General features: G+C 31.1%; 1 protein-coding gene across 3 annotated transcripts in view; it reads right to left on the bottom strand.

Annotated features, from left to right (window-relative positions):
- LOC145297680 (uncharacterized) overlaps positions 1-25,704 on the bottom strand; it is a 156,498-nt gene that overhangs the window by 51,185 nt on the left and 79,609 nt on the right. For all 3 annotated transcript variants that reach the window (XM_080143871.1, XM_080143872.1, XM_080143874.1), the window contains exon 2: positions 645-792. In XM_080143871.1, the coding sequence (XP_079999997.1) occupies positions 645-792 (148 nt within the window). The remainder of the gene's footprint in view (positions 1-644; positions 793-25,704) is intronic.

Here is a 25,704-nt window from a genome sequence, read left to right as displayed (position 1 = left end):
AAAGGTATCAAGGTTCCAGTTTCAATTTCTGGTTGTGGCATCCACTTTATTTGTTGGGAATTTATTATTTACTATTCGTACAATATTTTCAATTATAAAAAGTATTTAAGATTTCTAATATTTAGAAATGAGACAAATTCAGTAATTTAAAAAATTATAACTGATAGACAGGCAAAATCATTTATATAAGATGACATGGGAGAAGGAAAGAAATAGAAGACAGAGAAAAAGATGAAAGAGAAAATGAGGGGGTCATCATATTATTTTTAAATTTCCAAGCTGATATGGGAGAATAAAATAGGAAAGACATATATTCCAGTACAACAATGACACATGAAAACTGACTAGTAAGAAATAGTTTCATTTGTCAGCTTTAAATGCTATTAGTTTAGACTAGTTTTGAGTTTGAAAATCCAATAAGATAAATGTCAAGTAATTTTTTCATTACTTTATACTTCAATAAAATTGAAACATGGTAAAAGATAAATTTCACTTCAACAAATGCAAGAAGGTGTTCTTTACCTTCTTTTTGTCCAATTACATATTAAATTAGCCATTCAACAACTTTACCCAAAATATTCATTAGAGTAGAAAAAGGTATAAAAAAAATCATTAATGAAGCAATGAATGAGAAAGAAATTTACCTTATTTCAGCCCTACTTCGTATCTGGTCTCTGTCAGGTGAGCAAATAAGACTCCTTTCAAAATTCTGTCGTTCATAAATCAAATGGTCAACCAATGCATTGCCATGGTAAATAACAGACCGGGTTAACTGGTGACGATTCATTGTTACTAAAAATATTTTAAAAATGAAAAGAATTATTAAGGTTTACTAGATGAACATATCAAATACTGAAATAAATATACAAAATTACAAGAAATGAATAAAATTTAAATGAAAATACTCAATAGAACAAATAAAATGAATTCCCTCAAACAAAACAGTTTTTCCATACTTCTATGTCTCCTTACAAATATTAAAATCAAAATATAATGATACTAAACCTATGTCTTGAATCCTTATTCTAATTTGAATCAAAATTCATTACAAGATTTTCATTCTAGAAAATGCCTTTTTTTTTTTTTCTTTTTTTTTTTTAAATTTTTTTATTACATTTTCACCCCAAACAAGGCAAATTGCCACTTTGGTGCAGGGGGCTACTATCAGGGGCAACAACTACTGGGGTACTATTTAGGGATTTGGGCAGCAAGATGTCGGTTCACGTTACACTTGAACTTCTGCGCGTCAGTACTGTTGGGGAAGCAGGGACCTGGAATGGAATTCCAGAGTCTAGCGGTTCTGGGGAAGAAACTATTGGAGTAAAAAGATCTTTTACATCTAGGGATCTCTACAGTGTGGGGGTGGGATTTAGCAGCCTGTTGGGTTTGTCGAGGGTGCTCACGTCGTGGGGGCACAAGTGATTGCAGTTCGTCAGAGCATTCACCACTAAAATACTTGTAGAAAAGGCAGAGGGATGCAACATTTCGTCGATGGGACAGAGGCTGAAGCTTAGATGCCAGTTCAGGGCCTATCAGGTTTGCGACTCTCTTTTGAACCTTGTCAAGGAGCGAGAGACTAGTAGCAGATGTGACAGCAATACTCCATACATGGGCGAATGGTGGCCTTATAGAGGTACAGGATACTTTCGGGTGTTAGTAGTTGTCTAGCACGGTAGAGAGAGCCCACCTTTCTTGCAGCGGCCCTGGCAATGCCTTCAATGTAATTGTTCCAACTCATGTTTCCTGTGAACGTTAGGCCAAGGAGTTTGAAAGATGTACTCTCAGATAAAGAGTCGTTGGCCATTGCTATAGGTGGTAGAAAGGGTTTCTTGTAATTATTGAATGAAACTAGTTTAGTCTTGGCAGCATTGAATGCGACCAACCACTTTTGTCCCCATTCCACCACAGATTGGAGGTCTTCCTCTAGTGTTTCTGCCATTTCTTTAGAAATGTGCTCATTCATCTTCCTGTCGTGCCTGCCATAGAGTGTAGTGTCATTAGCATATATACCCATCTCAGAGGCAATTTTGTCGGGGAGGTCATTTATGAATATCAGGAACAATAGAGGTCCAAGGATAGAACCCTGGGGAACCCCCGCAATTTATATCATATTGTTTAGATGTACGACCGTCAAGGACAACCTGGATTTTTCTCTTATCTAAGAAGGATTTAATTATGTTAAGTATTCTACCAGTGATACCGTATGATCTAATTTTCCTGAGGAGACCCTCATGCCATACCCTGTCAAAAGCCTTAGATATATCTAGAGCTACCGCTCTGCCCTCCCCCGCTTTGTCCAGTGAATGCCTAAAATTTATAGTCTTGAGTAGCAATTGAAATCAAAAAAATTGATTAGAGCGTGTTAATCCTAGTGCATTGACTTTTCAAAATCACACCTGATCTTGTGTCCAACCCTAACCTGTAAAAGAGGTAAATAAAATACTCATTGTGTGTCCGTATTTACTTGCCTCACTACGAGGGCATAGACACAGGGTCAGTTGTTAACGTGAGAACATCTAGCAGTATAAAAAATGGGCACTCTGAATTGAGATAAAAATTTTTAATTGCCTCAGTTTAGAAGGATCCTTTTTTTCACTGGCTGAAGACGAAACAGATATATTTTTCAAACAATTCTGTTTTTGCCGATAATATTGACATGGGAAACATTCTTTTTAAACATGGAATGCAGAGGTAGATCTGAGATAAATCTATGGAAGCTATCCCAGTCAGCCATAGAGTATCAATATACTGTATGATGGACAGATACGTCTGAGGACATTCTACATTTCATTTTTATCTTAACTGAAACAACTGAGTGGTTGGAAGATCCCAGTGGAGACAGAACAGAGGATGAATATAGTTGTGAGGAAAAGGTCTAGGAGACTTGCTTACTGACCATCAGTGTCGGGCACACGGATAGGTTCGTGAACAATCTAAGTCATAAGCAATGGAGAAATTGTGTCAGAACCTCCCCTCATCATCTGTCTTGTTTGAGTGGGCTAACCATTTCATATTGTGAACATTGAAGTCTCCACAGATGTGAATGTTAGCCGAAGAATGAGAAGACAAGATGTGGTCAATTTTATCAGATATGCTTTTAAACATAATAATGCCGCTGTTGTGGAGGTGATAGAGGGCAAATATGAATGCAGTGGTGTGAGCAAGTGGAACCTGGAAGCACACACAGGGTAATTTAGGGTTTTGTCTTAAGATGTCTCTACCACATGGAAAACTATCTCTAATGTAGGCACATATGTTCATGGTGATCTTGAGGATCAGATTTGGATATCAAGTTGGAGTATCCTTTAATTACAAACTCATCCAGGGAAATAGTCAGTCCAATGCCAATTTCGACTCAGAAAAATAGGTCTGGTTTGGTTACCTGTAATTGGGTTTCAACCTCTGGAAGGTTGGAATGTAGACCCCTGATGTTGGAGAAGGAAACATGGTGGTGGGGGTCTAAATTGAATGTCAGAGTTTTGGGTTTAATTTTGTATTTTTTCTGGAGACTTTTCATGATGAAGTTGTGGGATTTATGGAATAGGTTGACAATTTTGGTTAGAGCAGAGCAGAGAGGGAAAGTAGGGGAGAAAAAAGAAATAAAGAATTTTTTTTTCCTAGATTATAAGGTAAAGCTGTAACAATTACTCACTAATAAGGCATTGAGAAACCCCAATTGAATTGAACTTTCTTAATATGATATAGCACAGTAGAAACTACACTCATTTTTTTAATTAATAACAAAACTCCTCAAATTCTAACCCTATAAAAACAAAAGAAAACATAGATAATAAAGTAAAAATTTAATTTTCAACTTGGATTATTTTGTGAAGGACAATATATTAAGCCTAAAATATTGATGAGTGGCCCTTTTTCTTTAAGATGGAGTTGTTTTTATATGCAGACAAACAATATCATGCAGAATAAGTTGAAAAAGTGACATTATAAATAAATCGCTTGTTGCTGAAAATAACTTGAATCAGGAAAAGACACTAATGACAAGAAAAAAATTTGCATATTTATAAAGAGAAAAGATTACATTTTATTTCCATAATATCCACATTTTATGAAAATAACCTAAAAATTAAATGAGTTATCACAAATTGAAATTGAAGAGAATTTCACTATATTTATATATATGCTCATCTGCTAAATTCATGTCTAGTTTGTGATACCTATTCATAGGATTACTATTTTGTCATAGCACCATTATTATTTCATATTTTCCGATCTTGCTATTGTCTGTAATCTACTCTACATTTTAAACCTAAATATGGAATGCTCCTTTCAACTATACTATCTTTTATTGATTGATAAGAATGTTTTAATTGGCTCTTCCAAATATTTTATTTCAGATTCTCGATTTCCAAAATAAACAAATAACAAACTGACCTTCAAAGAGCGGTCTTTGACGTCAATACAACCAATCTTTATCTTTTCTTATTTAATTTCTTTTAACATTTTCCAATTCTTATGATTTATGTAAAAAAAAAAAAAACGGGATTTCCTAGTCACATCAAGTACATTGAAATACTTAATGTTGTTTTGTTTATGTATCAATTTTAATAGGCAGACAGGACTGAAACAAACTATTCTATGGAATATCAGATTAACACTTCAAGTGAATCACAAAATTACTAGCATGTTGCTCTCTGAAACATTAACACAATCACTAATTGATATTCCATTCAATTATACTGAAAAATACTATACAATTTAAACAAATTTTTTTTACTGTATTATATCTTATATGTTTTGCATAACATTTTTTCCCAGTCAGCACCTGCTAACATGCTTGGATTGCTGGATCTCCTGTTAATACTACAACAGTTCACAAAATGTTGCCATAGCAAAGCAGTAGTTAAAGTAGTTTTTCTTTCTGCTTTTTGCTATTAGTAATATTATTATTATTACTACTGCTACAATTACTAATATTTAATTGTTATTTTTATTTTGTTTTACTAATGAACAAGCCTTCTTTTATGATTTTTATGCTGGAAAATGAATGATGGGGCAAGACATAGCCATTATTCACTCTATTAGTTCATAAAAATAAAAAGGTAAATTTGGGTGGCAATAAAAAAAAATGAATAAAATATGAATCAAAAAACAAACGAACTGACTTATGTTTAACAAGGCAGTTATAAGTATCTGTATAGTTTATGGGGCATTAAAAGTTAATTTCATCCTAAAAGAGTACATAATTATTTTATTTTTAATTATTGTTGTTACATTATCATTACTATTATTAAAATTACAAATTTTTCATAATACAATCTATATATCTATAAAAGTGAAATTGTGTGTCTGTGTGTGTACATTTCTCTACCAAACTACTCTGTCAATTTTCAATCTACAGACTTGAGATTTGACATAAGGGGTATTGAGATTTGGGAAAATCTTTTTAAATCAGTTTTTGGCCAGAAATTTGGCTGTCAAGGTGTCAAAGTTCAACGATTTGACCTTTGAAAATTTTTATCAAACTCCTCCACTAATTTTTGGTCTAAACACTTGAAATTATAGATGTAGGTTATTTGGACATGGATCAAACTTTTTAATTTGATTTGAGCCCAAAACAATAAAGGTTAAGGGGTCAAAATTGGAGTCAAAGTTTTTTAAAAATTGACCTCTGCGGTCTCTACCAAATTACTCAGCCAATTTTTGGCCTAAATATTTGAAATTTTACATAAAGTATATTCACACATAGGGCAAGCTTTTTAATCTGTTTTTGGCTGAAAATTTGGTTGCCAAGTGGTCAAAGTTTGAAAGATTTGACCTTAGCAAACTATCCAGCCAATTTTGGGTCTAAATTTTTGAAATTTTACATAAAGGGTATTCAGACATGCTGCAAGCTTTTTAATCAGTTTTGGGGCGAAAATTTGGCTGCGAAGAGGTCAAAGTTGAAGGAGTTGACTTTTGCAGACTCTACCAAACTCCTCCGTCAATTTTGGGTCTAAACACTTGAAATTTTAAATGTAGGTTACCTGGACATGAGTCTAAACTTTTTAATATATAGATTATATATATATATATATATATATATATATATTATATATATACATTTGCACATAAAGTTATGAACAGTACATAGGACCTGAGCAAAGCCAGGTTGAACTGCTAGTATTTATTATTTCTATTATTATCTGATGGGGTGACTGTGAGGCATAGTCATTATTCATTCATAATACAGATCCACGGCAAAATAAATGTTTATAAAGGAACTTTAAGTTTATAGGAGGCAATACAATGCATAGGTGTAACAGATAGGCACAAACTGAAACAAATTAAGATATAATGGTGAAATAAGCTATGCAGTTTCACCTTTATTGATACTATATATATATATAAAAATTTATATTCCTGTCCGTTCATTTGTTTGTTTGTTCACAATTTGATTAATATATATACAAAAGGTCCACTATTTTACTCTTTCATTTATTTCTATATATAGTATGATTCTTGCAAAATATACAATTAAGAGGCCACGTCATTTGCATATTGCATTAAGGAAAATTGATTTTACTAAATAGCGGTATGTTAGTTAATGTTTCTTGCAAGAGAATTGTTTTTAAGTGTTCTATTTAAAATTGTTATTTAATAAACTTTATATAACAATTTAATTGATAATATATTTAATTTAATTGGAATTATTTCCAACATTGAATTTTTACAGATGTCGAGTTATCTCCCCCTAAAAACTCGGAACAAACTCTTCACCAAAATAATTTGGTAATCTCAATAAGTTTCTAGCTTGAAAAAATAATTCCGTGTAGATAGAAAAATATTTTGTTTTTTTTAAATATTCAAACAAACAAAAAAAAAAAAAAACGAATAAACTGAAAAAATTCCATTTGTTTGTTTTTAATATTCTTGAAATGGCTATACAGAAACTTTGACCGCTTCAAATTCAAACTTCAGCCACACTTAAAAAACAAAAAAGCCCTCCCCCTCAAAAATACAAACCGAAAAAGCCCCCTCCTCCAAAAAAAAAAAAAAAAAGCAAATCAAAACAGCCCCCCCCCCCATAAAAAAAGCAAATCGAAAATTTCCTTTATTTACAAAAAAGAAAAAGCCAGTGAAAAAAGTGCCTTTTACAAAAAACAAAAATTAAAAAACGCATATTACACATACGGTTGGCTAATTTTTTTTTTGGGGGGGGGGGGGGCGGGCGGGGTTCATTCGGGTACTCACTGCTATTTTTATTGAAACAAAAGTGGTTTTGATTTATTTTTATTTATTTTTTTTTTTTGGTGGCGGGGAGTTTTCTTTTTAACACATGGACAATATATAAAATAACTCCTGATATTAATTGTTATTAATTTCATGGTGCATGTTTAATTCGTGGTTAAAATATTTGTTTTGACTTCTATCTTCAATGAAAGAAATTTTACGAAAAAAATCAAATTGTTTTCGAAATTCCCTTAATTGTATTTTCACTTTTTTGCTGTACCAATTTTTTTCGCTACACAAAAACTTTCAATTATATAATGGTATATTTCAAAACAAAAATTCCACGGGAATTGGAATCGTTAATTAACATTTTCATAGAATCGGAAAAAATTTAGGAATCGTCCCAATACTAGCAATGTGAAAAGACATTTTGCTCATCACATGTAGACATGATCCCAAATAGTAATCCTTTACAACCAAGTGGCAATATGCCATCTTTGAGTAAAAAACAAAATAAAACTAAAAAGGAATATTTTGTTAGTTTTACTATGAAATGAAACTATCATGTAAAATTCTTATATTTCATTGTATATACTTTCAACAAAATTAAATTCCATGAAAAAAGTAATCCTGGAATTTCCCCAGCTTCACTGAATTTCAATTTCTTTTTAAGATCTCTTAAGCTTAAATTTTAGACATTATCTAAAATGTAATGAACTTTGATCAAAATTACAAATAAGAGTTCTATACATAATGTTTAGTATTATTATATCTTGATTATAACCTTCATAAAGAGAAATGAAGTTGATGCAAACCTTTCCTGTTCAGGGAATGGATTTTACTCGCCCTGGAATGGGTATTTTTCTAATATATACAAAACACTTAGCCTTATAAAAAGAAAGATGACTGAACACAAAATCAAGAATTAATATGCAAATTAATACATACATATTTAGATAGTTGCTACTACTTTTAACTTGTACAATAAAAAAAAAAACTTGTCAACTTCCCAACAGAAAGAGATGCTATATATTTATTGTAAACAGCTAATCTATTATAGAATACACAAGTCTGTCTGATAAGTTAGTGTTAGTATTCCCACTAAATAAGCCAATTCTGATTTCTCAATAAAGTCGAGTTGATCATTTTTTTTAGAAAACAAGAAATACATTTTTCAGATAGGATGCATTTATTCAACCTGTAAATTGAATAATGAAAATCATATTTCAAGCTTAAATGTGACACCCATTCTCTGATGAAAGAGAAATTGAAACTTTATAGCAGTAATTTCTTGTAATTATTTTAATTTGTATGAAAAGGCATGTCTAATATTGTCACCTGCTGCTTGGAGATAGAATATCATCCCTTACAGGTGCAGGTGCTACACCAGAAGTGCCTGTCATGATCAGGCTGCCTTGTCACAATATTTTTCCTAGAAAGGATCTGAGTATCATTATTCCCTTCTGTTTTGGTATGTTAAACAGCAAAAGTCAGAGGTGTTGAGTCAGTTGAAAGAAAATAAAAAAAACACTTTTGACTTTCTACAACAGTGGTAAAAGTAAATTGAAAAAAAAAAAAAAAAAAAAAAAAAACTACTCTGCAATCAATTAAAAAAAGAAACCTAATCTAATCTGACGAAAAATGATGACTCCTTATCTCTGGCAGAAACTATTAGAATAGCTAACTTTCGTTGAGAGATAGATATACGATGTGTTATATGTAAGATATGTACAAGATCATAGGCTTTCCATAACTAAATAAAAAGATAGAATTGCATGAATAAACGCTTGTCTTTTTGTACCTGTTCTTAATTGGTAGCATCTTTGTATTTGCTTCACTTTATGGAAGGTGACTGAGTACAACCTTTCATTTTTAAGTCAAAACAATGTTTTGCTTATGGCAATAATAGGTATGAAGCGAGTGTTAGGGTTAAATCGTAGTAATTTCATATGACAACATAATATAAACAAAATCTGTTTGGATTACTACAAAATTTTCCCATTAACTACCGTATATTTATTAATCCTTATCCTTGAGAGGCTTCCAAGCCTTGATAAGTGGTGACTCCTTTGTAAAAAAAAAAAAATGTTTTTTAATCAGAATTTTTTCTCTAGTTTGCTTTATGGTAATTATTTAAAGTGGATCTTTTTGTAAATATCAGTATTTAGCATGCAACAATGCTCTTTGTATATGATTACATGTAAATTTTGTAGACAATTCATTCAAGAAAACTATTATAGGTTTTTACTGGACACATATTCAACGCATTCAATTTACACAACTATTGTAAACGATTCATTATTTGGATTAATGTTCTCATCATGTTATTTTTACATTTTGGGAATGTTACAGAATTTCGATATGAACCTTTTATTCAATTAACTTGAGTAGATTGTTCTCGTTCCATCAGCCATGAACATGACTTAACTTCTTTATTCTTAGCATCACTTGTAGTGAGAAATGAACCTTCAACCTCCAGTAGATTCACTTAGAACTAACATATTCACAGTCTTTATTCATTTCACCACAGGTCAATGAAATATTTTTATAAAAATCCAACTCATCAATTTTTTTGACAAGCACAAAAGTGTTAATTTTAGCAATTTTAACCCAAAAGGCACCCCTGGGGAGGGGCGGAGTTTTCCCAGAAAACTGTTACTTTTTACTCATATCTTATTTAATATTTGTGCAAAATTTCAAAAAAATTCCTAGGCGTAGTTATTGAGAAAAGTACGGACGAACGTGAATTTGCAGGTCCACCCTCCTTTTGTTGGGGGACCAAAAATATATATAATTAAAATCATACATTCTGACTAATATAAACTATACAGTCAACATGACAATCATAATTATCTTTTATTTTTAATTACTTTAGAAGATTATTAGAGATGATCATTTTAACATTAATATTAGACTGATTTAATTGTTAGATAATTAAAATAAATCATTTCCAATAATGATCTAAAAATTAAATTAATCATTTTTATAATAATGATAAAAAATTAAATAAATCATTTTCAATAATGATCTAAAAATTAAATAAATCATTTTCAATAATGATCAAAACATTGCATTAATAATTTACAATAATGATCTAAAAATTAAATAAATCATTTCCAATAATGATCTAAAAATTACATAAATCATTTTTATAATAATGATCTAAAAATTAAATTAATCATTTTCAATAATGATCAAAACATTGCATTAATAATTTTCAATAATGATCTAAATATTAAATAAGTCATTTTCAATAATGATCTAAAAATTAAATTAATCATTTCCAATAATAATCTAAAAATTAAATAAATCATTTTTATAATAATGATCTAAAAATTAATCATTTCCAATAATGATCTAAAAATTAAATTAATCATTTTCAATAATGATCTAAAAATTAAATAAATCATTTTCAATAATGATCTAAAAATTAAATAAATCATTTTTAATAATGATCTAAAAATTAAATTAATCATTTTCAATAATAATGATCAAAAAATTAATCATTTCCAATAATGATCTAAAAATTAAATAAATCATTTTCAATAATGATCTAAAAATTAAATAAATCATTTTCAATAATGATCTAAAAATTAAATTAATCATTTTCAATAATGATCTAAAAATTAAATAAATCATTTTTATAATAATGATAAAAAAATTAAATAAATCATTTCCAATAATGATCTAAAAATTAAATAAATCATTTTCAATAATGATCTAAATATTAAATAAATCATTTCCAATAATGATCTAAAAATTAAATAAATCATTTTTATAATAATGATAAAAAATTAAATAAATCATTTTCAATAATGATCTAAAAATTAAATAAATCATTTCCAATAATGATCTAAAAATTAAATAAATCATTTTCAATAATGATCTCAAAATTAAATAAATTATTTTCAATGATGATCTAAAAATTAAATAAATCATTTTTATAATAATGATAAAAAAATTAAATTAATCATTTTCAATAATGATCTAAAAATTAAATAAATCATTTTCAATAATGATCTAAAAATTAAATTAATCATTTTCAATAATGATCTAATAATTAAATTAATCATTTTCAATAATGATCTAAAAATTAAATAAATCATTTTTATAATAATGATAAAAAAAATTAAATAAATCATTTACAATAATGATCTAAATATTAAATAAATAATTTCCAATAATGATCTAAAAATTAAATAAATCATTTTTATAATAATGATAAAAAATTAAATAAATCATTTTCAATAATGATCTAAAAATTAAATAAATCATTTTTATAATAATGATAAAAAATTAAATAAATCATTTTCAATAATGATCTAAAAATTAAATAAATCATTTTTATAATAATGATAAAAAAATTAAATAAATCATTTTCAATAATGATCTAAAAATTAAATAAATCATTTCCAATAATGATCTAAAAATTAAATTAATCATTTTCAATAATGATCTAAAAATTAAATAAATTATTTTCAATAATGATCTAAACATTAAATAAATCATTTTTATAATAATGATAAAAAAATTAAATAAATCATTTTCAATAATGATCTTAAAATTAAATTAATCATTTTCAATAATGATCTAAAAATTAAATTAATCACTTTCAATAATGATAAAAAAATTAAATAAATCATTTTCAATAATGATCTTAAAATTAAATTAATCATTTTCAATAATGATCTAAAAATTAAATAAATCATTTTCAATAATGATCTAAAAATTAAATTAATCACTTTCAATAATGATAAAAAATTTAAATAAATCATTTTCAATAATGATCTAAAAATTAAATAAGTCATTTTCAATAATGATCTAAAAATTAATCATTTTCAATAATGATCTAAAAATTAAATTAATCATTTCCAATAACGATCTAAAAATTAAATAAATCATTTCCAATAATGATCTAAAAATTAAATCAATCATTTCCAATAATAATCTAAAAATTAAATAAATCATTTTCAATAATAATCTAAAAATTAAATAAATCATTTCCAATAATGATCTTAAAATTAAATAAATCATTTTCAATAATAATCTAAAAATTAAATAAATCATTTCCAATAATGATCTAAAAATTAAATAAATCATTTTCAATAATGATCTAAAAATTAAATAAATCATTTTTATAATAATGATAAAAAAAATTAAATAAATCATTTCCAATAATGATCTAAAAATTAAATAAATCATTTCCAATAATGATCAAAAAATTAAATAAATCATTTCCAATAATGATCTTAAAATTAAATAAATCATTTTCAATAATAATCTAAAAATTAAATAAATCATTTCCAATAATGATCTAAAAATTAAATAAATCATTTTCAATAATGATCTAAAAATTAAATAAATCATTTTTATAATAATGATAAAAAAAATTAAATAAATCATTTTCAATAATGATCTAAAAATTAAATAAATCATTTCCAATAATGATCAAAAAATTAAATAAATCATTTCCAATAATGATCTAAAAATTAAATGAACGATTTTCAATAATAATCAACTATAACAAAATTGAATCAAGCCAATCATGATGTAAAAATAAAATGAAACTTTGAAAAATAAAATTGTTTCCAATAATAATTACTTCTAATAATAATAATCAAACATATAAGCTTATTTTGGCGAATTTTAAAAATCAGACCCAAATAGCAGTTCATCACATAATTTATACTTTATCTTTGCATACTGTTTTCTTTATCCTTCTACTGTGTTATTCACCTGGATATAATTTTTTTTTTTTACATAAGCGTCACCACTTATCAAGGCCGATAGGCCACTCAAGGATAAGGGTTAAAGAGTGTAGAGTAGTCAAAAGGACAATATAGTAATCGATAGTAATGAAAGTTCGGTAAATTTGTTAACTTAAGTGGAACGGCTCATCAGAAACTTGTTCACGTTGGACTTGAAGACAACCATATTATAGACAGCTGGAAAGCAGGAAAACGGAAGACAATTCCACAGGCGTGCAGTTCTAACAAAGAAGCTTTGATCATGGAATCTATGGTTAGGCTTAGGCACAGATAAAGAGTGGGGAAAATTATTGATAATGTTTTCAGCTAGTCTAGTGTTTCTTGTGAAAGTTTGGCGAGGGGGGACCATTGGCCTAAGTATCGATTTATGAATAAAATGGCAACATTTTCATTACTAAACTGCTTAAGGCATTAAATAAAAAAAAATTACTCATTTAAACTACTTAAGGCCTTAGTAAAAAAAAATAATACTTAATAAAATTTTTTAAAAATAATTTTAGACATTTTCATTATTTATTAAAGCAACTTGATTCTTATTAGTTTCAATTTACATAAAAATAAACAAAAAGCGAGAGGCTTACATAAAATGCCTCATCACATTTAAATATCAACTTTTAACAAAAATGTTTACTTTTTGTACGTACACATGTATTGGATTTAGTAAATAATAATTTACTTTGGCTATTAGCCATTTCTGATGGACTGAAATAAAAACAGCTTTCAATAAAACAAGTGAAGCATGCATGGTCCCCCGTGAGTGCACAGTGAACGAGGCATAAAAAAAAATGACTAAGTTCAGCATTACCCTCCCCTCGATCTCCATTTAGCCCCAAAGGTCGCCAGGAACACGTCAAATCCTGATGACAATGAACAAACGGTGCAGTTTTAGGCCTTAACATGTAAATTTGAGTTCTGCACTATGCAAAAAAAGAAATGACTGCCCATCATCCCCCCCATTTAGTTAGCCCCTAAAGTCCCCAAGGCTTTAACATAATTAAATTTGAGTTCAGCACCATGCAAAACTGCTAAATAGACATACACAGAAAATTTTGGACAAATATGGTATAATAGTCCCAAAAATGGAGTGTTTTTATTAGCTCTAAAAGAGCCCCTGAGGCACACCTAAGAGTTTTCATAATGTAATAGTGAAACAAAATTATATAGAAATCGGTTACAACTTTTCAGAAAGTTTTATAAAAATCCAACGCATCAACTTTTTTTAAAATAAATACAAAAGTGTCGATTTTAGCCATTTTAACCCAAAAGGCACCCCTAGGGGGGCAACCGGAGTTTTCCCAGAAAACTGTTACCTTTTACTCATATCATGTTTAATGTTTGTGCAAAATTTCAAAAAATTCCTAGGCGTAGTTATTGAGAAAAGTGCGTCAGACAAACGTGAATTTACAGTGAATCTACAGGTCCATCCTCCTTTTGTTGGGGGACCAAAAATATATATAATTAAAATATTCTTTTTCGGAAAGAAAATTCTCACAAGAGATATGGGGGGGGGGCGCAATTTAAATCCTGTCATTTGAAAATTAATTGCAATTTAGTAGGGAAATAATAAGTTATATAAAAATGCCAGATGTAACATTAACTTTCATTTTTATTACAAATTTTTATATAAAATAATTACAACCAATAATCAGTTTTCACTGTGTTATGTCACTTCAATCTTAAATGTTACTTAAAAATGTGTACATAGGTTGACTTAATAAAATATTTTTTATTTAGAAATCTTACACTCTTAAATTTTCATCAGTACAAATAACATATTTTAGCAAATTAGTATTTAAAAAATATATACAAACATAAATACACTGATGAATATCAAATTAACTCATTTTTTGGATTATTATTCATTTGTACACAAACATACAAAAAAGGATTCTCTTAAAATACAATTCATGTTTTTTATTTAATAGACTACTTGAAAGGCATGAGTATTGTGAAATGATGAGTGCCAATTTTCCGTGATTTATTATTAATTCCCAATGCTAGATTTACTTTCTTTTTTTTTAAGTACTGCTTTTTTTATTCAAAAAAAAACAAACAAAAAAAAAACTTTTACATTCTAGTTTTTGATTCTCCAATGCCAAAGATAAACAGAAAGAGAATGGAGGTCATCATGACCTCAACCAAAATTCATAGCTCAAGAATAAAACACCTTTGTCATTTTCCCATGATGCAAATATTGGCAGGTGGAAATACTAAATTAGTAAAAGTAAAGGATTCACACGCCACCAGTTTTTGGGGAGGCAAGCATAAACAGAGGCTGAAGAGTGTCTAGTAAAAGAAACCAATTATTTGGATTTGAAACCGACGATACCAATGTTGTTCTAATTTTCTGTAATATATATATAAATCAATATTACACTCTTATTTTGGAATTTTCTTAATAATGAAGTAGTCTGCTGAGGTTCTTTCCCATTAACTTGTCTGAAGATAGCGGTTTCAATCCTACCCAAAGCCGGCCAGAGGCTTACTTGGTGAGACGACAACAACTATGGATGGCAGTAATTGCTGAGAATGCAGTTAGGAGATTCGGAGTTCCTATCACGTTGCGGTTACCACCTGACGAATAGTTAGCCGAAACGTTTGTGAAACAACATCTAAGAAAGATGAGGATAATAGTCCACAATAAATAATAAATTAATAAATAATAAATTAATAAATAATACTCATCTGAATAATGAATTCCAATTAAATAAACAAATATTTGTTTATTTTACATAACATTGCATTGTAATTTGGCTTATAAACATATTTCATATGTATTTCTATTTTATATATTTCTCCAAATACTCTGGCCTTGATGGGAGGAGACTAAAACTTGCTGCTATGGTTTCAAATGATCTGAAATAACAGCAAAGGGAGACTTGATTCCAAATATTTCTCATATGTTATATCTCCATTCTTTTGGAAATAAGATACAATTATGAATATCTCCAGTATCAAATAATCCTTATACACTGTGAAATTTACTTTATGTATGAAAACCAAAGAGGTGAGATATAACATTAGAGAAATACTTGGAATCAAATCCCCCCTCGCTGTTTTTTCAGATCATTTGAAACAATAGCAGCAAGTTTTAGTTTCCACTGCATCAAGGCCAGAGGTTTTGGGAAAATATCAGATATTTTGTAATTCATATGCAAAACTAGGGAAAAAAAATGACTATGATTGAAACATTGTATGGCTGTAAAAAAGTGACAAAAATAGGCTTAATGTGCGACCTTAAGGGCTAATGCTACATAGTCCACTACACAATTCAGGTCATTACCTTTCCAACATGCCTTCATTTGTTAAATTCTGGTCAATAGTCGCTGAGATTTGGAACTTATAACATTGCCAAAAAAGTGGTGTGTGTATATTATATATATATATATATATATATATATATATATATATATATACCTACCTAGAAAAGTGAAATTGTCTGTCTGTGTGTGGAGACTCGAGATTTGACATAAAGGGTATTGAGACATGGGAAAAAATTTTTAACCAGTTTTCGGCCAGAAATTTGGCTTTCAAGGAGTTAAAGTTCAACGATTTGACCTTTGAAAATTCTACCAAACTCCTCCGCCAACTTTGGGTCTACACACTTGAAATTTTAAATGTAGGTTACTTGGATATAGATCAAACTTTTTAATTTGATTTGAGTCCAAAACAAATAAATGTTAAAGGGTCAAAATTCGAGTCAAATTTAACAAATTTTGACCTCCGTGGTCTTTACCAAATTACTCAGCCAATTTCTGGTTTAAAAATTTGAAATTTTACACAAAGGGTATTCAGAGATAGGGCAAGCTTTTTAATCAGTTTGAGTGTAAAACAAGACTGAAAAGGAGTGTGGGAGTAAAGTAGACAGGGTGGTGGTTTAAGAAGTTAAGGTGTGGACATTGAAAGACAGAAAGAGATGTCATTTGCATGTGTGTGTGGTTACTCGTCTAAGGCCTTAAGTATACTTTTGTATATCAGGTTTAATTTAGGGGTGGGTGTGAATTTTATCATCATTTCAGAATATTTATGCAAAATTAGTTTTAGGTTTGAAGATAGGTCATTTGGTTATTGGGTGCTAGTAACATGACCCAATCCTACTGTGGTCGGAGAGTATGCCCCTCACCCATCCTTACTACCCATTCTCGCTATACCCTTGTTGTATTAATTTAGATCAGTCAAGGGAGAGGGGAAAAAAAGGGAAGAGACGTAAGGGAGAAGAGGAGAGAAAAATAGAAGAAAAGAGAATGAGGAAAGAAAGAAGGGGGAGATGAAGTAGAAGGGAAAGCAAGAAGAAGGGGAAGAAGCCCATAGTTCGCTTATTGGTGGTAGTTAAATATTTCTTGCTAGTTTTTACCCATCCTGACTTCCCATCCATCTCCTACTTCCACAATTATATCTACCATTATATTTGTAAACCTTATATTTATCTATTTTTTTTTACCTATTAATTTGCTTATTATAGTTTTGAACCTCTGTAATGACGGCGGGGGGGGGGGGTCACCCTAAACACACAAAAAAGGATTATAATTTCAGAAAGTAACTCCACTCCCGTTGCGCCTACTCGCCTGCCCAATCTGGATCTGGAATCGCTCAGCACCGAGAAATGAAGCTCGTTTTGTAGTTTCCAACTTCACGCGCACACGAGATTATGCGAGAACGCACGTAATAAAATGCTGGCCGCCATCTTTGTTTTTCCTTTTCTTGGCCTGAACTCACTCACTGAGCACCCACGGTAAGAATTCTATTTTTCTTAGCTTCTGACCACAAGTTTTAACATTTTGTTAAAATAAAAATGGAAAACTAAAATGTATATGATTACTGAAACTTTCATGCTAAGATATAATCATTTGTTATAACAGTGGTAATAATTATTAAAGATAGAGGGTAATTTGGGAGATGTGTTGGGTTAGTAACTAAGGTATTGACAATAATTGATCATTCTTTTTATTGAAGATTATATTGATTATTCATGTATAAATAGTGAGACGTACAGATCTTGAGGCACCTACCTATTCATATATGCCTACGCAAATATATATATATATATATATATATATATATATATATATATATATATATACTCATAGAAGATGCAAATAAACACATCCTGGAGTTAGTCTCAAAGTTTATGTTATACAATGGTGCATATTCTGTTTAAATTTAAACTGTACAAGTATACTTAAGGCCTTAGACGAGTTAACACACACACATGCAGATAACATCTCTATCTTTCAATGTCTCCACCTTAACTTCTTAAACCACCACCCTGTCTACTTTACTCCCACACTCCTTTTCAATCTTGTTTTACATACGTATTAATTCCTTCCCTTGTTTCTATTTAAAAATGGCCTTTACCGGAAGTTGACTCAAGATCTTCATTGCAAAGTTTGCTTTCATATAAGCTCGACTACCTCATGAGATCTCTAGTTACTACAAACTAGCTGACCAAAACATGCTCATGACTGTGTAGCAATACATTACTGCTTATGTGAAAACAAATAAATAAATATATATATATATATACATACTCATCGTAGCCAAACTGAATATTGAAATGCTCATATCTTTGGTTCTATGAGATGAAACTACAAACATTTTCAGTCTTTTTGTAGATTATAATACTGTTCTATGGTTAAAATTTTATGACAATTAGTAAAAAAGAACCTATATTTTCAAACCAATAAAATATGTCCAAATTTGCCTACATTTGTATAGTGTCCTGGCAGGCAGCTTCAGTTTTGCTGCTTCGATTGTCTCCCTGTGACCTTACCAGGCTACCTAAACAGAGAGAGTTGAAGCTGGATGTTTTCTTTCTTGTTTGATGTTTGAGAATATCAAAAGGTTCTCAAATATTTGAAACTCCAAACGTCTATTTAATGCAATAAATGTATATTTAATGATGGAAATGTAACAGTTGAATCAAATTTAAAGAGTCTGATAAGTTTGTTAATTGCAGTTCTGGTCCTCTGTAGATCTTAGATTAAACTTGAAAAATCATAATGTTATGGAATATCGTAAGTGCAATAATAATTCTGTGTATCATTTAGAATGCTTTTTTTTTTTTAATAAAGAATGAATATAATAATTAAGAATAGACTGTTTAAAAGAATGTATGCATATATAATACTGTTGTAATATTGTAAGATAATGTGAAGGTGTTGTTAAGTCTATTTATAGCAATTCAAGTCTGATGTACTTCAAAGAAAAAAAGTGATGCTATGAAAATAAGGATATTGGTTAAAAATGATAGAATGAGAGGACTTGATGGATAGAGAGTGAAACTTTGCTACTGCCTTTGTAGGAATACATATTTGAGAGAGGCATTTGGATGGGAATAAACGTAATAATTTGTACACAGGAAAGAAGTATACCAATAGTTTTGCAAAGCACTGTGTAAGAAATGTTGTATGTGCTGATTGTGAAAAATTTGTTTAGAGAATGTTCGTTTATTTTTCTATTGGAACTGTAGGAGCAGGATAGAAGGAATCAAAATTACTTTATAAAGATGACATTCATGATTTCTTAACTGTGACATTGATAAAGTAGCAGCAACAGCCAACAGTTTTAAACATTCACATCCACAATTTTTGGCAATTACCATTCATTCTTTATGATGTCATCAGCTTTCAAGTAAATCTATTTCTCTTTTGATAAAAAGATATGAAGTGTGACAAGAAAACATGCAACAAGATCTACAGAGTTTTAACAAACTACACCATTCAGGTGATGGTTCATCTTTATAGAATGTCATAAAGGATCCCCCTCTCTCTGGTCTGATTGATCATTTCACAATTTTGTGGCATTATCACAGTTATCATTAATCTATTTTAATGGACAATGCCATCTAAAAAGCTGGGAAGATATTGCAGTGAAAGCTGGTATAAGAATGTGATAGATAATAGAACATTATCGGTATGTTGTATTGTTAGTATGCATCAGTTAATAAGATTGTGAAAAACCAACAGATCTGAATTCCCCCTGATTTAATGGCCATGTGCCTAATTAAATGTATTTACAATGTATATAATTTGTTTTATTTTGTCTGACCAGCCTCTTTTTTTCCCTCTCTCTCTTTAATTATTTACATCATTCTTTGGCAACAAGCAAAAGAAAATCTCTTGAGTAGTGTGCTTATGGAGGAAAGTAATTTGAAGGTGGAATGATAAAGTTAATGCTGCAATGAAGTGGTGCTGTTACAAGGCTTGGAAGAAAGAAAGTAGTAGAGAAAAGTACACTGTTGCAAGAAGGCTTGAAGAAAATGGTTGTGTATGCCGCCAAACATGTTGCTGTCTTGGTCAAGTTTAGTGACATTATATACGAAGTAACTTCATATACAAAATGGCAAAGCAGGTGCATAGGTATAACCAGGATGTTATAAGTGTGGAATGTATAAAAAATGATAATGGATAGTTGTACCTAAATGACGATGCCAACCATAGAGCTTGGCAATAGTATTATGAAACGTTGCCTAATGTTGCATTCCAGATCATCTAATAGCAAAGCTGCAGGGCCTTCTGGAATTGCCCTTGAAATACTGAAAGTGTCTAATAGGATCGGTATTCTAATCCTAACAGACATAGCAAATGCTATTATAAGAGAAGAGTGTGTGTCAAAATGGAGTAAGAGTTTCATTGTCACAAAGATAAAGGAGACCTATAATTACAAGATAATTATAAAGGCCAGAAGCTTCTAGAAACAGGAATGAGAGTGATTGAACATGTAGCAGACATCGGTCAACAAATCGACATAGATGCCGTTTGGCTTTGTACTTCGCAGGGGCATAATTGATGTTACATTCATTTGTCCACTACGGGAGAGATATGTCTATGCATACAAGAGACTCTACATGACATTTGTGAACCTGGAGAAAGCCTTTGAAAGAATATCCAGAGAGGTGCTATCCGTAAAGTGAGCATAGGCATGGCTGGTCCATCTCATACAATGTTTGAACACTAGTAGTAAAATGTGGGTGAATGACACATGGCTTCAATGTTATGGTTGGAGTTCATAAGAGATCTGTCCTTACTCCTTTACTTTTTATCATAGTCTTGAAGACACTGTCAAGATGACTTAGTTATTATTGCAAAGTTCTTGGAACAGTTAAAGAATAAACTGGAATATAGAAAAATGTTCTGGAGGTCAAAGGTTTTAGAGTGAACTTGCCTAAAACCAAGGTGATGGTATATAGCTCTGGTCTACAAGTTCTAAGGGACTCTGGTCAGTATTATTGTTCTGTTTGCTTTCTGTTTGGAAGGATTTTAGAAGCAATGCGATACAGTGTAACCTGTGCCTACTGTGGGTCCACAAAAAAGTTAGCTTCAATCCCCAACTTCAAGTGTAGGATATGCATGGGATAGGCACATCTTTGTCTCTACAAAGAGATGGTACGAGATGACAATAGCTTGGAGGTATTAGACGCTTTTTGCTATCTAGAAGATATACCAAGTATAGGCTGTAGATGTGAACTCAGTACAGCAACGTGAAAGCAGCTTGGGCTAAATTTTGTGAGTTGTCTTCAATAACATCTTGAACTGTCCCTCTATATCCATGCTAAATTGTATAACAACTATGTCAGGATATATGGCAGTGAATGCTAGGCATTTACATAGTTCTCTCTTGTCCATCCACAGCACAATGACGGATCCATGACTAGATAGATCTGCAATGTGAAATTTGACCAAACCCAACGCAACAAATCAGAGGATTTGCTAAAAGCACTACACTTGCCCAGTATGGATTCATCCATTACACTCGTATGGCCACGTGAAACATTCATCCTTCTGGATAAACCATTGCAGAAACAGGAATGTCCTGAATCGCAGGAAAGTTAACTGGCCAAGGAAAATTTTGAAGCAAGTGGTTGGACAAGAGCGTAATGTTAGAAAATATCTCGTCCCTAAACATACGGAAAAATGACGTTAAATGAATAAATGATCACTTCCTCCCACCACTTCCCTCATTATTATTATTATTATTATTATTATTATCAATGATTGATTGTATTTGTATGCTCCTTGTCACACTAGATTTGAAAGTGTCAGAAATAACACAAGTTGAATCGTGTTACTGCTTTGGGTTGATAAGATCAACCATATCTATTTTGAAACAACCATTCTTAGTGGTTGATTTTGGTTTGCAACCACCCATTCCAGTTGACGGATTTTTCAACATTTTTATTCAATCTCTAAAAGAATATTGTACTGATGGGACTCAATTTAATTTTCTCCTTGACGTTTTGCCATCATCACTTGGTTAACCATGGTATGACTAATAAATTATATCTTCTGTAATTGAATATGTTGCATTACATGAACTATTTTTTTTTATATAAAGCTATGACTATCAATCTTTGTAGATTTTAACTACCAGGCCCTTCTCCCTGGGGAAGGCAGCAAAATTCCACAACGATTTTGCTGTTGTGTAATGGACCGATTCTACAAGGACTCAAGGTAAGTGCATTTTTCAATTTGTTGTGAATATCTGTCTAAGAGCTCTATGTTGTGTGAGAATAATTCTTACAAAAGTTCTTTTTCATTTAATGTTTCTTTTCCACATCAGATTTGGGTTGCACATTCATCATGATGACACAAAGTTACTGCTTTCATGAAGTGCTATCATTTACATTAGTTTTGATGGGCCATTGTCTTGGATCATATTTGATGGATATCATGTTTCTGAATTTTTGAGATGAGGATTCTTTGGCTTCTGTTCTTATCTTGAGTGTTATTTTTACAACATCTTGGTCGATGTATCTTCTGACATTCTTTTGAATTCTGTCAAACTCGGAATTTCAAATGGAACCCTTTATTTAATCCACAAGCTCACGTTCTGTCCGCCATGACTGGATAAAAGTCCTAAGTAATTTGCAATTGTATTTTGAATGTCAGTCACACTGAAGAGTGAACCTTCAACCTCCAAAAGAGTGTAACTTACAATTGAATTTTATCAAATGCTTCATCTACTACACCACAGATCTGTGCAAATTCCAGTTCAACAAGATACACCTGAAGAAGGTCAGAAGTTCTATCGACTGAAATGATGTGAAGATAACGCTCAAGAAAAAAAAATGGAGAATCCAAATATGAATCTTTGACCTCAATTGAGATGTGTGTACATGTGTTTGTTGAACATGCCAGTATCATTGAAAGCAGTTGCAATGCAGTTAACTTCAGTCTGAGATTATTTAGCCTCAATAACATTTAGTCAGAATTGTCTTCAAGATACACACAACAAATCTACCAAACCATAGTGCTATCATTCCTCTAAACATTCAGAAAGATTGAATTAGTGGGAACTAGCATTCACTTACATATAACATTGTATTACGAACATTTACACTGTTGTAAAATTATGGAGTAAGCTGATATACCTATTTAAGAATAGTAAACTTATCCATAAACTATATAGTTACATCTAACAGATTGGACAGTGATTTATGGCAATTATAGCCCCAGAATCATGACGTGTACTTCTGTAATATACTTTTGCTAATACATTTTTTGTTAACTATACCACTGTGTTTGTCTTGATTGTTATCAGTCTGCAAGGCAAATTAAAGTGAACAACAGATTAAGATGAGAGAAAACTCATAAAATTTACCCTGTGCAGTTCATACATGCGAGAACACACTTAATTCATATAACCCATTGCACCTCGCGTGAACCCAATGACAGTGCAGAATACAGAGTTGCAACCAAAACTAAATCTTCAAAAACCACAAATAAAGTTAGCAGAAATTTTCAGAGTATGCAGGTTAGGGCAACTGAATGCCCTTCAACTCCATTTTGGTTTTCCACATGTTGAAAATTTGCATGCAGTTCTTGTTGTGATTCAGCAGTAATTAGCAATTCATCAGCATTCAACACAATGATGAATAGCAAAGAACTCAATATCAGATCCTGATGGACAACAACCTTTACCTCAAACTGATCACTAAAGGAGTCATTAAGACAGCTCCTAGGATTGCTGTACATAGATCGGGCAAGATATACAATCCACTTGTCAGCAGTACCTTTATTACACACCAAAGCACAGCTTGGGAAATACTGTTAACTACATTTTCCAGGTCAACAAAAGCAAAGAATAACTTGTTTTTGCTGAGATATTTTTGCTGTAACTGTGTGACAATAAAAAGAGCATAAATTAAAACTGGACGTCTTCGATTGCAATATTCTCTAAAATGTACTTCCCATCACTCTTTCGACTCACTTCATAACTTGATCAAACCGTTTTAGTTCACGGTAGTTATCCCTTTCTAATGCATCACACTTTCCCTTTTCTATTAGACTAGCAGAGGTTACCGGGCGTTGCCCGGGTGTTTGGAGGTGTGTGTGTTGGGGGGGGGGGTTAGATCAAAACAACCCTGTTTAAAAAAAAAACGTTAGCTGGATGTTTCAAGGTGTAAAAGAGGAAGGTAGGTTTGAACCCGAAGCCCTGACGTGAAGGTGGAAAAGAAAGGGAAAAAAACTCTGACACCTAACCGTCTTGGCCACAAGGGGAGAGGAAGTGAAAACTGTCTTAACTTAACCTTTTTAAAGTGAAATTGACAGGTGCGAGAAAGTTAAGTCGCGTGATGTTAGACCTTGGAATATGATGCGGCTGCAAGCCAGTTTTTGCTTTTTTTATACTGAAAAGTATAACGAAGACGCAGCGATTGAAAAAAATCTCGAAAATAGCGCGTAAAAGTCGGGCAAATTAAAGATGGACACGACCCCCGGTTATAACTGGTAGATATTATCTAGATATAAAAAGTTTTAAGAAGGAGTGACCCGACCGAGAAGGCCGCCGAAAAAAGCCTTTGGATGGCGGACATACAGAAAAAGTGCACGCACATTAACACGCGCACATTTTCGCTTTTATATATATATATATATATATATAAATATATATATGTATAGACTAGCGGAGGGTACCCAGCGTAGCCCGGGTGTTTGAAGGTGTGTATATTGGGGGGTGGGGGTAGATCAAAACAATCCTGTTTTAAAAAAAAAAAAACCTTGGCCGGGTGTTTGGAGGTGTAAAAGAAAAAAAAAGTTTTAGTAGGAAGGTAGGCTCGAACTCCGAAGCCTTGACGCGAAGGTGAAAAAGAAAGGGAAAAAATCCGAGACCTAACCATCTCGGCCACGAGGGGAGAGGAAGTGAAAAGTGTCCTAATTTAACGTTTATAAATTGAAATTGACAGGTGCGAGAAAGTTAAATTGTGTGATATTTGACCTTGAAACATGACGCGGCTGCAAGCCAGTTTTTGCTTTTTTTATACTGAAAAGTATAACAAAGATGCGGCAATCGAAAAAAATCTGGAAAATAGCGTGTCAAAGTCGGGCAAATTAAAGATGGACCCCGGTCATAACTGATAGATATTATTATCTAGGGGGTATATAAAAAGTTTTAAGAAGGAGTGACACACATACACTAACGCACATTTTCGCTTTTATATATATATAGACTAGCCTGGGTGCCCGGCATTGCCTGGGTGTTGGGGGGGGGGGAGAGGGGTGTTGAGCAAAAAAAAAAAAAAAGTTGTAGTAGGCAGGCTCAGACCTGTGTCGCGAAAGCAGAAAAGAAAGTGAAAGAAAATCTGACGTATGTCTCCATGACACGACCAGAAGTCAAAAGCGTTGAAATTAACTTACGTCAATCCAACAGTGACAATGACTTGCTAAAATGTCAGTGGAAAAAATCGAACCCTCCTTGTACAAAACGGCCGTGTTTAGGGTGAAGGAATTAATGTTTTTGGCCACTTTTTCGATATTTGTCGTCCGAAATA

The sequence above is a fragment of the Euprymna scolopes genome, chromosome 18 (assembly GCF_053919585.1).
Source record: "Euprymna scolopes isolate OS-2025 chromosome 18, ASM5391958v1, whole genome shotgun sequence".
Taxonomy (NCBI): Eukaryota; Metazoa; Mollusca; class Cephalopoda; order Sepiida; family Sepiolidae; genus Euprymna; species Euprymna scolopes.
Note: the sequence above shows the minus strand (reverse complement) of the source record. Positions and strands in the feature narration are given on the sequence as shown.